Below are 17,484 nucleotides of genomic sequence, written 5' to 3' on the forward strand. Positions count from 1 at the left end.
CTTTAACCCCGATACAAAAGACAGAGTAAGAGAAAGAGGGTTATGGTCAGTCAGACCCCCGGCTAGGTAGTCTATGTCTGTCACAAATGGTAAGATAAGGTCATTCCCAAAGGCCAAATCTATCCTAGCTGTGGATCCATGTGTCAGAGATACATGAGAGTAACACCTATAAAGGGAATGTTTCCATCTCCATAATTCCCTAAATCCTGTCACCGACACCCATCCCAATAGACCAGCTGACCCCCCTCTGTTTGGATTGGAGGAGTCCAACGCCACTTCTAGGACAGCATTGAAATCTCCCATCACCACCACAGGAAGATGAGAGAAGGGTGCTAACCTGGTTAGTAGATCATATAGGATTTGGCCCTGAAAAGGAGGGGGCACATATACATTTACCACCACTATTTTCTTGAAACATATATCCATTACTACTGCCACATATCGACCCCCCCGGATCTGAGAGCACCTGATGAATCGTGCAAGGAATGGACTTGTTAATTAGGATAGTCACTCCCCTCGCAAACGTGGAGTAAGTTGAGTGCAAGGCTCTTTGAATCCATGGTTTGCGCAGGGAGAGGATCCTGGCTCTATCTAGGTGTGTCTCCTGCAGGAGAACAATATGCGGCTTGTGCTGCCTAAGATATTGGAACACTGCGGCCCTTTTTTAGTTTGTGGTTGAGGCCTCAAACGTTCCAAGACACTATTTTTACTTCACCAGTCATATTTATTTGTCTTGTCAATCATGTTCCCCCAGGCTAAAAACTTCATTATGTCTTTCCCAGCATACCATGAGTATTCTTATTATTTTAAATTGAGCTGTGACTCTAGAAAAACAAGAAAAAGAACCCACCCCTGCCATTATGCTAGAAACTCGGTTGACGATTCCGTATCCTCTCGATTTGCTCCAAACAACATAAACTGGAGCCTTGTTAGTAAAGGTGGCTTTTTTAGATAATAAAAAATCATGAGGTAATATCACACAGTATTTCTTTCTGCTAAGAAGGTTCCGGATCCTTAGTAACTTGACCCCCCCCCCCCCCCTCATGTCAAAGGAGAAAGATGAATTCTTCTTGAGTCCAAATGATAACCTGGACATGCACAGGGTTATCTTCAGCACACATGTGCTTAGCAATTATCTCTGTTCATGATGCCATTTTGGACCAGTTACTGAAGTAGTGGCGAGGGGAGTCAATTTGAAAAAGGGAATTAATTGCAGACCATATTTACCTTCGCAGGCATAAACCTTGAAACTGACTGGCAGTTAGAACTCCTTGTCCATCCATTCGCAGGCATCCTCTGGGTTTTCAAAAAATTTTACAGACCCCTTGTATTGAATTCTGAGTTTGCTGGGGTAGAGCATACTATATATTTTTTTCCTTCTCCCGCAGGCGTCTACGGACCTCATTAAAGGATCTGCGTTTATATTGCGTAGCAGCTGAAAAGTCAGGAAAAAGCATTATTTTTGCATTTTCGTAACGCAGGTCTTGAATTTTCTTGGCCTGTGTCAGAATCATGTCCCGGTCTCGGTAATTTAGGAATCGGAATAAAAAAGGTCTTGGGAAGGCACCTGGGGGTCTGTTGCCAGTGGGTACTCTGTGCGCTCTCTCTACCACGTAATGTAGGTGGGAGATCTTGTAACAACAACAGTTGCTTAAACAGGAGCTCAGCAAATTGTGTGGTTTTGTCTCCCTCAGCCCCCTCCGGCAAACCTACCACCCGGACATTATTCCTTCTTTGTCGGTCTTCTGCGTCGCCTGCGTTGTAAGGCCTATACCTGCTCCCGGAGTTCCGTTATGCGGCCATCATGTGTATGGGAAACATCCTCCACGTCCGAAACTCTGGTCTCTGGTGCATTCTGAGGATAAATGATCTATCCTCCCCATCAGCTCTGCTTTGCTGGCATTGATTGCTTCCAGGATGGGCCCTGTAATTGCCTCTGCATCCACCGCTAGGACCGGATCCCCCTCCGAATTGCAGGCAGCTGTCCCCTGTGATTGTGCCATCTTACTCGCCGCTGTTTTGGCGCTCAGTTCCTTCGGCGAGGAAGACAAGATGGCGTGGGAGGGGCCTCTCCCAGCGTCTCCTGCAGAGCGGGTATTCCGGGAGTCCGTGTGAACCTTAGCGGCCTTTTTAGCTGTTGAGGAAGGCATCGCTGTTCTCAGGGCACTTTCACCTACACCGAGGTATGGGTTAGGAGTAGTTGGAGATACTTCAGTGGGTCGGATGACAGGGCGACGGAGCTGCAGAGGAACGCGCTCTGCCTCGATCACATCCGGCCGGAAGTAAGCGTACCAAGACATTCTTGATAAAAATCTGCTGCCATCTACCAGAATGATGAAGATGAAATAAGGGTGTAAAATTAATCAAACAATGATCCCAAACACAAAGCCAAAGAAACTCTCAATTGGTTTCAAAGAAAGAAAATAAAGTGCCTAAAATGGCTCAGCCAATCACCTGATTTGAATCCAATAGAGAATAGAAAATCTATGGAAAGAACTAAATATCAGAGTTCATAGAAGAGGCCCACGGAACATTTAAAATTTAAAGACTGTGTGGAAGAAAGGGCCAAATTCACACCTGAGCAATGCATGCAACTAGTTTCTCCATACAGGAAGTGTCCTTGAAGCTGTCTCTACCAACAAAGGATTTTATTCAAAGTATTACATTTCAGTTAGCGTGTTCAATAATTTTTCCATGTGCATTCCATTACAATCGCACATAACCTAATTTCTGAACTTATTTGTTTTGGCCCCTCTGTATGTACAGATTGCATGGATTGTTACCGACATGTGGTGACAATTTCATGTCAATAGCACCTTTAGAAATCCATTTACCTAGAAAAATGGTGACGTGTTCAATACTTATTTTACCCGCTGTGTGTGTGTGTGTGTGTGTGTATATATATATATATATATATATATATATATATATATATATATATATATATATATATATATATATATATATATATATATATATACACACACACACACATCATACACACAGTGTTTCCTAGCAGAACATTGCCCAAAGCATATATATGTATGTGTGTGTGTGTGTATATATATATATATATATATATATATACATACACACACACACATACATAGTCATAGCAGCCATAACATTATAACCACTGACAGATAAAGTGAATAACGTTGATTAGCACATTGCTATGGCCTCTGAAAATCAGTGGGATATATTAGGCAGCAAGTAAACATGTTGCCCCTGCAGTTGATGAGTTTGAAGCAGAAAAAATAGGCATCACGGTGTTGTGTATAGGGTTGTCCATGTTGATCTGTGTCCACAGCCAAAAGCATCTACAATGGGCAAAGGGCATCACACCTGGACCACTTAGCAATGGAAGAAGGTGGATTGGTCTGATAAATCACATTTCCTTTTACATTATGTGGATGCATGCATGTGTGTCACTTACTGGGGAAAAAGCTGGCACCAGGATGTAGTATGAGGAAAAAGGAAAGCTGGTGTGGAGGCAATGTGATACTTTGGGCAAAGTTCTGCTAGGAAACATTGGGACTGTTTAGTAGGAATGGGTGGAAGGCACGTGATCAGACGCTTACATCAAGAAATGTATGGTTCATTTATGTAAAAGAATACAGACATATAGTCATATAGATATAAAATCATACAAATACTACATAATATTATAAAAAAAAAAAAAAAAGGAAAAACAGGTAACAAAATAAGTAAATTGGGGTGTGCCCATATTGAGGCAGGTATTTAAGAAAGGCTGACGCGTTTCGAGGAAAACCTCTTCATCAGAGCCAGGAGAACTGGAGCACAGACTGTATGGGCCGGTAGGCCGACATGTGTACATGGGGAGAGGTGGTGTTGCTAGTAGGAGGATGTGTCCTGTGATGGACAATTGATTATTCCAAGTTCCATACCTAGGTGTTCTATGGATGTAAATAGCTTGTATTTTCTTTTTGCGGTGCTGTTAGGCTGTCAGATGTGCCTGTCTCAGGAGAAGTGTGTAAACACAGCTGCAGACTGTAGAGATCCTTTGGAGTGGAGAGCCATGTGATCCTGGCAGCAGAAGGGGGGGGGAGGAGGAGGGAGGAGGTGTCCTTGAGGCAGCTGATGCCTTTTTTTTTTTTTTTTTTATAATATTATGTAGTATTTGTATGATTTTATATCTATATGACTATATGTCTGTATTCTTTTACATAAATAAACCATACATTTCTTGATGTAAGCGTCTGATCACGCGCCTTCCACCCATTCCTACTAAACAGTCCTTTACAGACCACCCCTGGTCAGCTAAGGCAGCGGGAAACACGCTCCATCATCTCCCCCAGTCCTATCTCTGACTACAATACTACCTTTGTTTTACAGCAAACGATCTCACAAGCGCAGGAGTATTTTTCACTATATCTTGTTCACACTTTTGCATAGGAAACATTGGGTCCTGCCATTCATGTGGATGTTATTTTACAAGCACCACCCTACCTAAACATTGTTGCTGACCAAGTACAACCCTTCATGGAAACAATATTCACTGGTGGCAGTGGCTTTTTTTTCAGCAGGATAATGTGCCCTGACACACTGCAAAAATTGTTTTAGAATGGTTTGGGGAACACAATGAGTTTGAGGTGTTGACTTGGCCTCTAAATTTTCCAGATCTCAATCCAATTGAGCATTTGTGGAATGTGCTGGAAAAACTGATTGGGGGTCTGATTCCATGGAGGCCACTACGCAACTTAGAATGCATAAGGATTTGCTACTGATGGCTTGGTGCCAAATAAAATAGAAGCTTCACATCTATGCCAGGTTTGCACACAACGCAGGAGGTATTTTGGTCCACTCTTCTTTACGGATCTTAATTCCTTAAAGCGGAACTTCAGTAATTTTTTTCATCTTTCCATCTATTAAACCCATTGCCCTTGTTGTTTTAACTTTGGATAGTAAAACATTTTTTTTCTGTTAGTAAATACCTTATACAGCCCACCTCCTGTTCCTTGTCTCGTAAAAAGCCTAGGCTTATGACATCTCGTGAGTTTGCCAAAAAGGGAGGGGGGATGAGTCATAAGAGCCCTTTCACACTGAGCCGCCCCTGGCGTCGGCGGTAAATCGCTGCTATTTTTAGCAGTGCTTTACCGTCGTTTTTGCGGCGCTATTCAGACGCTAGCGGGGTGCTTTTAACCCCGCCGGTGGCCGAAAAAGGGTTAAAACCACCCGCAAAGTGCTGCTACAGCGGCACTGCCCACTGATTTCAATGGGCAGGGGTGCTTTAAGAGCGGTGAGTTCACTGCTCCTAATGCGCTCCAAAGAAGTTGCTGGCAGGACTTTTTCTGACGCCCTGCCAGTGCACTGCTCCAGTGTGAAAGCCCGAGGGCTTTCACACTGGAGTGAATGGAGCTGATGTTTCAGGGCTCTTTGCAGGTGCTATTTTTAACGCTATAGCGCCTGCAAAGCGCATCAGTGTGAAAGGGGCCAATGAAAACTGCTGAGCTGGAGATTTGCCTCTGTGTGTCTGTCTAAATTGAGGAAGTGAACAGGCGGCAGCTTCAGCTGCCCACAGCTAAAATGGTTTCAGCCAGACTTAGTGGAGGAAGATTTCTGCAGCATATTTGGCAAGTACAGAATCAAAGTATATATAAAATAATATGCAAAGTGGTTGGAGGAAAGCTTCAGAATGGCAAACTATGTGTGCAGACTGCAGTTCCTCTTAAAGTTTCTTGGCTGTCACTTGGCAACTTGAAGTTTTCAGCTCCCGCCATAAATTTTCTATAGGATTGAGGTCTGGAGACTGGCTAGGTCACTCCATGACCTTAATGTGCTTCTTCTTGAGCCACTCCTTTATTGCCTTGGCGGTATGTTTTGGGTTATTGTCATGCTGAAAGACTCATCCATGACCCATCTTCAGTGTTCTGGCTGAGCGAAGAAGGTTCTCATCTAAGATTTTACAATACATGGCCCCATCTATTGGCCCCTTCATGTGGAAAAGGCAGTCTGTACCTTTAGCAGAGGAACAGCCCCAAAAGGGATGGTGTTCTTAGGGTCATAGTCAGCATTTTTCTTCTTCCAAACACGATGAGTTCCCCTCTTCAAGAAGGCACATGTACAGTCATGCCAATGAACATCTAAATGATTCAGAGAAGGATTGGGAGAAAGTGCTGTGGTCAGGTGAATCCAAAATTGAGCTATTTGGCATTAATTTGACCAAGTTTTGAGGAAGAAAAAAACTGACTAGGACCCTAAGAACACCATCCCTACAGTCAAGCACGAAGATGGAAACATCATGCTTTGGGGCTGTTTCTCTGCTAAAGGTACTTTGCCGCATTGCAGGGCCATGTATTGTAGAATCTTGGACCAGAACCTTCCTCCCTCAGCCAGAACACTGAAGATGGGTCGTAGATGGGTCTTCCAGCATGACAATGACCCAAAACATACCACCAAGGCAACAAAAAGAAGGGGCTCAAGAAGAAGCACATTAAGGTCATGGAGTGGCCAAGTCAGTCTCCACACCTGGGAGCTGAAACTTTGAGTTGCCAAGAAACCTTAAGGATTTAGAGAAGATCTGTAAAGAAGAATGGACCAAAATCCCTCCCGAGATGTGAGCAAACCTGGTCACCAACTACAAGAAACGTCTTACCTCTGTGCTTGCCAACAAGGGTTTCTCCACCAACTATTAAGTCGTGTTTTGCTTGGGGATCAAATACTTATTTTACTCACTGAACTGCAACCTAATTTATAGCATTTGTTTTATACGATTTTTCTGGATTTTTGGTTGATATTCTGTCTCAGTCATTTAAAATACACCTATGATAAAAATTATAGACCTTTCATTCATTCAGTGGGCAAACTTACAAAATCTGCAGGGGATCAAATAATTATTTTCCCCACTGTACACACACACACATACAGTATATATTGTCTCTCTGTGCTCATTTTCCATTTGATTTGGTAGTCTTAACACATTTGAATGATCTTGTATTCTCTCCTGAAGACACACAATTCTCTATAAATGTCTATGTATGCTGTAGCATTAGATGCACCATTCAATGGAAACACCTGAATTCAATAACCTGAAGGGTGTCCATACGTTTTTGGCAATATAGTAGAGTGTGATGGTATCCACATATTTTTGACCTTACTTATTGTCTCCCTATTTAAATATACAGTGGTACCTTGGATTACGAGCATCATTAGTTCCAGAAGAATGCTTGTAATCCAAAACACTTGTATATCAAAGCAAATATCCCCATAGAAGTCAGTGGAAACTCAGATAATTTGTTCTGCAGTGACTTCTATTGTATGCAGTACTGCAAGTGGCCAGAGGTGGGGGGGTGCCGAAGACACTCGTGAACACTCGTAAACACTTGGAGAGGCTCAGGAACGGAGTGTTTCCAAGTACATCTGAGTGGCTCTGGGTGTCTGGCCAAATGCGGTACTGCACATCGCAGAGGCTTGAATCCTGCTCATTTTGTGAGACAACGCTCGCAAACCGAGTCAGGATTTTTCTAAAATAATAGCTCATATTGCGAAACACTCGTTAACCGCGTGACTCGCAATCCAAAGTATTACTGTATTCGTTTTCTTGTTCCCCTAACAGGCTGGGTGGTGATTCTGGGTGGGTGTGAGAAGTGTGCTTATTGCAATTAACCTTGCTTGGAATTGAATATCTTTTGTGTGCGGCCCCATAATTTGAATGGTCTTATTTTAATATGATCATCTTTAGAGCAGTATAATAAGCACTTCCAGTCCAAGCCTATTATAAAACTCCTTTCCTTCATGCAAAAATCATCATTTTTTTGCTAGAAAAGACATACAAGAATAATGGATGGGAAAAAATACCATTAAATTCTTGGGGAAAATCTGCTGCCCTCTGCCAGAAAGTTGGCAATGGGAAGACAGTTTACCTTCCAACATGACAGTGACCCAAAGCACACAGCAAAAATTAGCACACAATGGTTGAAAGAGAAAAAGGTGAATGTCCTTGCATGGCCTAGTCAAAGCCCAGACTTAAACTCCATTGAAAATCTGTTTAATGACTTAAAGGCTGCAGTCCACTTAGTGCCGGTTCACACAGGGGCGACTTGTCAGGCGACCTAGTCGCCTGACAAGTCACCTCCAGTTCTGTACAATGGAACCATTCTAATAGGAGCGACGCAAGTCGCTCCGACTTAGAAAAAGGTTCCTGTACTTCTTTTGGGGCGACTTGAGGCGACTTGCATAGACTTCTATACAGAAGTCGTTTTGCAAGTCGCCGTGGATGTCGTGTGCGCGACCTGCAAGTCGTGCCTCCCCTAGTGTGAACCGAGCCTAACAGTCACCATCAAATTTAACTGAACTTGAGCACTTCTGCAAACAAGAGTGGGCAAATATTGCGAATTCTAGATGTGCAAAGTTAGTAGTGACATATCCCAACAGACAAGGCTGTAATTAAAGCAAAGGGTGGTTCAACAAAATGCCGACACAAAGGGGTGATCCTTTTTCAAACTGTTTTTGATTTTTTGACATGTTGGTGTTACATCTTTCACTTGGATGTTATAGGTTGCACTGAGTAAATACAGCTGTCTTCATTTCAGGATGCAAATACAAAAAAATTATTATTTTAAAGGGGGGTGATTCTTTTCTATAGCCACTGTATATACAGTGTGTGTGTGTGTGTATATATATATATATATATATATATACTCTCCAGCAATGGCTGCTCATCATAACTCTCTGGACCATAATACGCCGGCACAATCACTTGTAGTTTTTACCAATGTATGTGGCAAAGTAGCAATGCAGAAAGACAGTTGGGAGACAGTTGTTTCCTTATATCAGGAACTGTCTGCATAAGGACCCTGATGGCAGAAAATTTGAAAAGGGCAAACTGATCGTGTCTGTAAAAGGGCCTCCAGTGGTCCCACACTGCTTCTTCTACCTCGGCTGGCACAAAATATCCGGTGCTTCTGGGTATGGTAGTGCATGTGATCTTCTCCCATGTGACAGTTCTCAGGTCTAGCGGCCAATCGTTAGGCCCAAGCACGCTCACATGATGGAGGGAGGGAATGAGTGTACAGCACCCTATCGGCTTTGGCATAATTTTATACTGGGTATGTGGAAAGTAGCTGTGAGGAATGAGAGGTAAGGTGTTTATTATTGATTCAGAGGAAAAGGTAGGGGGAGGTTCAAAGACATTATCCCTTTGTCCTGAAGGAGCAAATTTACCTTGTATCTTTAAAAAGATTAGCAAACATCTGTTGAAATTATAATTACATTTTTAAGCTTATATAAACTATAAACTTGAGTGGATGTAAATTTAGGGTCAGGCATTGCTGACTTATTTTAAAATAGAAAGGACATTGGGGCTGTTATCCACATGACATGTCATATGAATCTTTGTTCCAGGTCAGTGGTATATGTATAATGATGGTGGCCCCACAGAATGTTTTTCTCATACATGTCAGCAATAGTAACTCGCAAGCGTCTGTCTTAACAGGTTCCTTTTAGGATTCAAGGACCAAAACAGTTTACCACCTTCCTAACTTTAAGCCAAAACACCCAAAATAAAATTACACTGTATTAATTTGTACAATTGTGAGCCCCTTAAAAATAACACAAACTAATTGCTACCTTAACTCCTTCTCTTACCAGGACAATTATGTTGATTTCATGACTGGAGTTATAGGGGAAAAATTATTTAAACCAGGCACAGCCTAGACATGCAAATTTCTACCAGCTACCACATTCAAAAATCAGTGTACAAAATAGTTAGATACCTTAACTGAACAACATTTATTTTGCTAATGCACCATGTGTCATAAATAATTGCCATTTTTTTTTTCTTTTTTTTTTTCTTTTTTTTTTTTTTTTTGCTGATAGTGACAACAGTAGACCTTTATTGTGAACTTTAAAATATAACTGAAGGCAAAAGACACTTTTTTTTAGATTTGGAGATGGATGAATAAGAACCCCTGTCAGGTTTATTTATTTATTTATTTATTTTTGCTGTTACCAGGAATGAAAGTGAAGACTAAATCCAACACTTTGAGTTGCCCCCAGAACAGGAATAGAGTAAATCTTCCAGTGAGGATGCTTGTTCCATGTGACAAGTGTCTAAGAGGAGATATCCCTCATATTGAAAAGACACTCTCACTTTTTGTCGAGTTTATAGAATAGGAACCAAAGTGAAAACTCCCTGAGACACAGATATCATAAAAGACAGCTCTACTGTATCTAAAGTAAAAATAAAGGTTTTGATGTATGTTGTAGATGTAGTTTAAAGATGAATTTCCCCACACTGCCCTATAGATACAGAGGTGAATGAGGACTTTAATGCTCTAATAGTTATTCAGATGATGTAAATACTTTACTATGCATAGTCTGGGCACAAGTTCACTTTAAGGGGATAAAGATGAAGCCCACCCAAAACTGAAAAGCTAACAACAGCTTGTAATGTTTCTCTGGTGTTTTAGTGTCCAGATGTTTTGCTGGAAAATTTAGCTCTTCTGTGTGCCAGGATTATTACTGTCAATTTACAGTTGTGCCCAGTGAGGTAATCAGGCTTGCCTTTATCTGTCTGGGGAAATGGTGATTCCAAAGTGTGCTCAAGAAAGATTTGAACAGCCTGCTAGAGTGATAGCATCCACCCATTACTAAAAATTCTGATTTTGTTGATATGAATATTTCCATGTTATTCTTATTTTGTCATTCTAACACTGTATTACTTTAGCATTTTAGATCACCAAAGAACACTTACAGTACAATGACAAAAAAAGTATTACTATAGTAAAGCTGTTTCTTTTGTGCTTACATGGCATGCAATTGTTACAGAAAAAAAAGAAAAGGCAAATAAAAGAAGACGATGTCCGTAGAGATTATAAGATGTTAGCCTGCATTTTGTAAATTGCACTGCAAAAACAAAACCGTGGCAGATGAAATATACATATAAGTTGCTATGGAAATTGTTGATTCTGTTTGTCTTAAAAGATAAGGCCTTTGTAAGTTAAGCTGAAGTCCAGACATATAAAAGACAAAAAAAAAAAATACATCCAACCTATATTCAATAATATATAAGTAAATGTATTTTTAACATGTAACTTGTAAAATGAACTGAATTTCACTTGTTAGCAGCCTCTTGAAATATCTTATCTTGTGAGAATGAAGGGACAGATATAATGCATGTAAATGTGTTGACAAGGAACATGCTGACTGGAGAAGATAGCAGAGTGAGCAAGAGGTCAATTAGGTGCCCTTTTCCTATTTAGTCAAAGGCTGGGGGTGGAGAGAAGATACCACTGTACTCCTTAAAGTGGAACTAAACCCTCCTATCATTTTCAGCCAAGGAAGCTGCCATTTTGGGCTCTGGTTACACAGTTACATAGTAGGTGAGGTTAAAAAAAGACAAGTGCTTATCTAATAGTTTTTTTAAACTATCGATGCCCCCCGCTGAGACCACCACCTGTGGAAGGGAATTCCACATCCAGTAAAGAACCCTCTATGTAGTTTATGGTTAAACCTCTTTTCTTCTAATTTTAATGAGTGGCCATGAGTCTTGTTAAACTCTCTTCCACGAAAAAGTTTTATCCCTATTGTGGGGTCACCAGTATGGTATTTGTAATATTAAACCATATCCCCTCTCAAGCGTCTCTTCTCCAGAGAGAATAAGTTCAGTGCTCACAACCTTTCTTCATATCTAAAATCCTCCAGACCCTTTATTAGCTTTATTGCCCTTCTTTGTAGTCGCTCCATTTCCAGTACTTCTTTCCTGAGGACTGGTGCCCAGAACTGGACAGCATACTCTAAGTGCGACCAGACCAGAGTCTTGTAAAGTGTGAGAATTATCGTTTTATCTCTGGAGTTAACCCCTTTTTTAATGCATGCCAATTTTCTGTTTGCTTTGTTAGCAGCAGCTTGGCATTGCATGCCATTGCTGAGCCTATCGTCTACTAGGACCCCCAGGTCCTTCTCCATCCTAGATTCCCCCAGAGATTCTCCCCCCAGTGTACAGATTGCATTCATATTTTTGCCACCTAAATGCATTATTTTACATTTTTCTACATTAAGACTCATTTGCCATGTAGTTGCCCACCCCATTAATTTGTTCAGATCTTTTTGCAAGGTTTCCACATCCTGCTCAGAAGTTATTGCCCTGCTTAGCTTAGTATCGTCCGCAAATACAGAGATTGAACTGTTTACCCCATCCTCCAGGTCGTTTATGAACAAAATAAATAGGATTGGTCCCAGCACAGAACCCTGGGGGACTCCACTACCCACCCCTGACCATTCCGAGTACTCCCCATTTATCACCACCCTCTGAACTTGCCCTTGTAGCCAATCCATGTACTCACCCTATGGTCCATGTACAGTAAACATTTATGGGGAACTGTGTCAAATGCTTTTGCAAAATCCAGATACACCACGTCTACAGCAGTGTTAATTTTGGCAGCAAATTATGATTTAGTTTTAGTCTTAGAACTAAAATGGCATTTTAGTTTTAGTCCCATTTTAGTCTTCTGCAATTGTTTTAGTTTTAGAAGTATTTAGTCGACTAAATCTCCAGTACATTTTAGTTGACTAAAACTAATTTTATTCGTCTAAAATCTAATTGGTATAATTAAATTGTAATGCATTAGTTAACATTTCTCTACAATTTCAAAACTCATTATATACCGCTGGAGTGAAAAATCTCATATGTTATTATTTAAGGTATTGAGGTATGAACATGCACTACAGACCAGTGTTAATTTTGAAGTCAAATTTCAATTTAGTTTTAGTCTTAGTCTTTTGACTAAAATGCCATTTTAGTTTTAGCCCCATTTTAGTCTTTTGACTAAAATGCCATTTTAGTTTTAGTCCTATTTTAGTCATCTCAATTGTTTTAGTTTTAGTCATATTTTAGTCAAGTAAAATAGTATTCATTTCGTTGACTAAAATGTTTTAGTCGACAAAATTAACACTGGTCTACAGGCCTTCCTTTATCTGGATAGCAACTCACCTCCTCATAGAAGGTTAATAGATTGGTTTGGCAATTGGTTGCTCTTCAATTGCCACAATGCTGCACATGTGATCAGTTATGACACCAGGCATTTGATGGTTTGACAATTTGCTTGAGAGCATAGCCAGTGTGCCAGTTACATTCCTGCCACATGCCAGGAATGTAACTGTTTTTTGAAACTGTTAATTCAAGGGATTTAGTTCCACTTTAACTGTATGTGGTGCCATCAACCTGGTTGTATACATTTTAGAAATACATAAATACAAATCCTTTGGCTGGTAAAACAGATCCCATATGTGTGTATTTTAAAGAAGTGTGCCTTTGCTTCAGATAAACTGTTGTCCAAAGAAGCACAGTCAGTCAGCTACTAGTGTGGTTTTCTCTAAGCCTCACGGTGTATTCTGTAGGAGGAGGGGTAACACGTGTAAAAGGCTTTATTTCACACCAATAAAGCACAGCCCTTTTTGTGCTTTGAGAATCTTTTTTTTTTTAAATAGTCCCTCACTGAAATTTTGCTAGTTAATATGTAATTTCTCAATTTTGTTTTGTAGGATACTCAGCAAAATGCACTGCTTGATACTCTTTATAAACTGCCCATCCCAGAACCAGGAACTGAAGTTCATCTCAGTGTGGTAAGTCCAGCTAAACCAATTAAAACCTCTCTTCTTTTTACAATCCCCTTGCTTTACAGACTAAAACAGAGGGATTCATCCCATAGACGTACAAAATTCATAGCAATTTTCAAGAACACTCCAGGTTTAGATGGAACTGTTTAACTCAGCATGGTAAAATCTGTCAACTCTTGTTCACTTCATGTTTTGTTAATCAATTTTTGCTTTTGGGCATTGTATGGCACAGTTCTAAATTGTCTAAATTGCTAGTTCGCTAAACCAAACTTTTTTTTTTTTTTTCCTGACCGATCCCCACTGGTGGAAATTTCCTTTTCATTTCCTGATTTCCCATCCTTAAAACACCCTGTCATGGGTGGCTTCCAGATAAAGAGTGTACATTATCATTGAAAAAAAAACTCACATGCATGTTTTTACATTAAGCTGAACTCTATCACATGCACATCTGAAAAAATATTAATAAGGCTCCTTTAACTAGGAATGTGCTATTGTTGTGTGACACTCCTCTTTTCTCCAGGCCACTTCTTGCTGACGTCCATCATTCCTTCCTACTAGTGCAGCTGACAGGTTGCAGTCAGCAGCTGGCAGGGACAAGTTACCATCTGCCATGGTCAAGAAGCTTTCATTGTCGCAGGAACAGCCTGGCATTAAGTGTAACCTGCAGGACTAGCTCTTTGCCTGCCTGCTGGTCGGCTGGTTTACCTTGGCCTGTTTCTCAGGCCGGCAGACTTTAGGAATGCTGACAGTTATTTCCCCATGAACATTTCACAAGCATTCAGGCAGAAGACAAAATCAAAGGCATCGCTGAAGGAACCTTGTGCTTGGGTATCTTCCGGCACATCAGTTATTCACAAAGTCCGAATATCACTGTGGGCGCAATTCTGGCTTTTTCTGTGTTTTTTTTTTTCTTTTTCCTTTTTATATTGTGACCACTTTTTTGATGTTTATTCCTGTGAAGCGCTGTCATCTCTATAGCCTATTACTGCTTGTCAAGCCATGGAAAGTGTCTGCTGCAGGTTATGTTGAGCATATACTGTAGCTTTCGCATATAACTGAAATGTGTGTTGGTATTGTGCTCTTTTGTAGTCTCACAATTTATATCATGCTTTTGATAGCCATGTTGTCTATTTGTTTTTCGTGTTGCATTTTTTACATTTATGAAAATCAGAATAATAAACTACAATGAAAAAAGGACTAATATAATGTACCATCTGCAGTCCTCTGTTACATGCACAGCTTTAGTTTAAAAGATTATTTTTCCTAAACTGGATATTTCAGTTTTTTTTGGCATTCACCGGAGAGTTAAGCCACCTGTGAATGTTATATGTCTCTCAGAAACCCTATTGGTGAAATCTTTGTTCATGAGTTCCTGGGGCTGCATACCTAATGTGGCCATTATGAGTGCAACCCCACCCACTGGATTTTTTACATTTATTTTACTGCATGCAATGGGAGCTGCTGGGACATGCAAAGGTCGACAGGAACACCAAAATTCCTGTTTGGTCAGAAATTGTGACAGTGAGATTTCTGTATTGGAATATCCTAGAACTATGTTAAGAGTTGATACTTTTGAGTGGCCTGGGACATTGAAACTTGTGTCCAAATAGCAACCATAATAACCAGCACCAGATTTCAGCTATCTGTGCTATTGTTTGTTTCCAGTAGTAACTATGTAACTAATATAAATAATACCCAGGCTTTTTGATGTTCAAACTCTTTGTATTTTCTTTGAAATACTGTACATAATAAAAAAACCTTTGGAAAAGAAAAATAATATCCAGCTTTGTGTGGGGACCAGCCAACGCATGTGGTAAATTGTACTGCATATCAATTTATTGGCTTATGTTTTCATGCGATTAAAGGAAAAAAAAAAAAAGGTGCCCACATTTCTTTGAAATGAATAGACTGCAATAAACCCAATGCATCAAAATATGCAAGAACACGTGTGCACAGTCCCTCCTGCTTAGGTATGAACAGAACTTTGATCCCAGAAATAAGTGGGCAGATTTAGATGGACCATTGTGCGATATATGCTGTCAGTATTCTGTTATCTCACAGAGGATATCGACTCACAGTGTGATTATGTCAAAATTTAGAAGGAATGTGCTGCAGCATATAGCTTTCTACTCACAGAATTTATTTCCGATCCCAGTATAGGCACATTTTATTATGATGTGCTGTAAAGTATGTGAACATCGTCTTTGATCAGCGTTTGTAGTCAGAGTTCTTCCTTGGCTCACTCATCTGTCTTCTGTCTAATTTGAGCCTCTCTTGCTTTATTTTCACCTTCTCTCAATTTTTTTTTTTTTTGGTTAACCAAATGATTCCTTTTTTTCTCCCTTTACAGCATTCCTACTTCACAGTGCCTGACCCCCGAGAACTGCCCAGTATCCCCGAGAATGTGAGTATCTCTCTTAGCTGTCCATGATTTCAGTCAGTTACAATTCCAGTTGATCCACATACGTTGTTTATTATAATTTCAGGATTCTAGAGGTCATCAGCTGCACTCATTTATCTTCACAGGGAGGATTTGGGTCTCCTTTTCCTGGCTTTTTGACCTGACAAAGCTCATTGTTGTCTAAAAATGGCAAATAGAGAATTCCAGAAATACTGTCAGGGGTGGCACATTTCACTAAAGAACCAGCTTAACGTGTGTATAAAATGATCTAACAAAAACTGGAAATTGTTTTAAATGATCTTATGATGTTGCTTTCATAGATGTATAATGTGCAAAATACTGTATAGAGTGCTGCAGTCAAGAGTATGCAATATACTGTACATATTACATATAAAGTTCAGTGTTCAGGACTATGTAATGTACAGTATAGCATATATAGTGCTGGGGCCAGTAGTATGGTATGTCTAACTTAGTATATAGAGCAGCTTTTTTCAACCAGGTGCCTTCTGGGCTCTGCAGGGATGCCTTGGCAAAGTGCCCACAAATTGCCACAAGTTGCCCAAAAATTATCAACAAGCCAGCGAGTGGATGAAGCCTGCCTTTTTGTTACACACAACCACAGGATTTTATTGTACAGCATTAACCACTTAAGGACCAGACCATTATGCTGCTTAAGGACCAGAGGACTTTTTCCAATTTGGCACTGCGTCGCTTTAACTGCTAATTGCGCGGTCATGCAGTGCTGTACCCAAACGAAATTTGCGTCCTTTTCTTTCCCACAAATAGAGCTTTCTTTTGATGGTATTTGATCACCTCTGCTGTTTTTATTTTTTGCGCTATAAACGGAAAAAGACCGAACATTTGTTTGTTATAAAAAAAATCCAATAAACTCAATTTTAGTCATACATTTAGGCCAAAATGTATTCAGCCACATGCCTTTGGTAAAAAAAAAATGTCACAACCCCCCCCCAAATGACCCCATTTTGGAAAGTAGACACCCTAAAGAAATTGCTAAGAGGCATGTTGAGCCCATTGAATATTTTATTTTTTGTCCCAAGTGATTAATGACAAAAAAATAAATAATAAAACATTTTTACAAAAATGTCAATAAGCATATATTTATTGGTTTGCACAAAAGTTATAGTTTATGACTACCTATGTCATTTCTTGAGGTGCTAAAATGGCAGGACAGTACAAACCCCCCCCCAAATGACCCCATTTTGGAAAGTAGACACCCCAAGGAAATTGCTGAGAGGCATGTTGAACCCATTGAATATTTATTTTTTTTGTCCCAAGTGATTGAATAATGACAAAAAATACATTCAGCTGCTTCTCCTGAGTACGGGGATACCACATGTGTGGGACTTTTTGGGAGCCTAGCTGCGTACGGGGCCCCGAAAACCAATCACCGCCTTCAGGATTTCTAAGGGCGTAAATTTTTGATTTCACTCTTCACTGCCTATCACATTTTCGGAGGCCATGGAATGCCCAGGTGGCACAAACCC

At 40.3% G+C, this 17,484-nt stretch overlaps 1 protein-coding gene across 7 annotated transcripts in view; it reads left to right on the top strand.

The window, feature by feature from the left end:
• The window catches only part of DENND1A (DENN domain containing 1A), a 1,561,519-nt gene that overhangs the window by 571,890 nt on the left and 972,145 nt on the right, over window positions 1-17,484 (top strand). For all 7 annotated transcript variants that reach the window (XM_073600378.1, XM_073600371.1, XM_073600373.1 and 4 more), the window contains 2 exons: window positions 13,504-13,584; window positions 15,929-15,982. In XM_073600378.1, the coding sequence (XP_073456479.1) occupies window positions 13,504-13,584; window positions 15,929-15,982 (135 nt within the window). The remainder of the gene's footprint in view (window positions 1-13,503; window positions 13,585-15,928; window positions 15,983-17,484) is intronic.

The sequence above is a fragment of the Aquarana catesbeiana genome, linkage group LG09, assembly GCF_042186555.1.
Source record: "Aquarana catesbeiana isolate 2022-GZ linkage group LG09, ASM4218655v1, whole genome shotgun sequence".
Taxonomy (NCBI): Eukaryota; Metazoa; Chordata; class Amphibia; order Anura; family Ranidae; genus Aquarana; species Aquarana catesbeiana.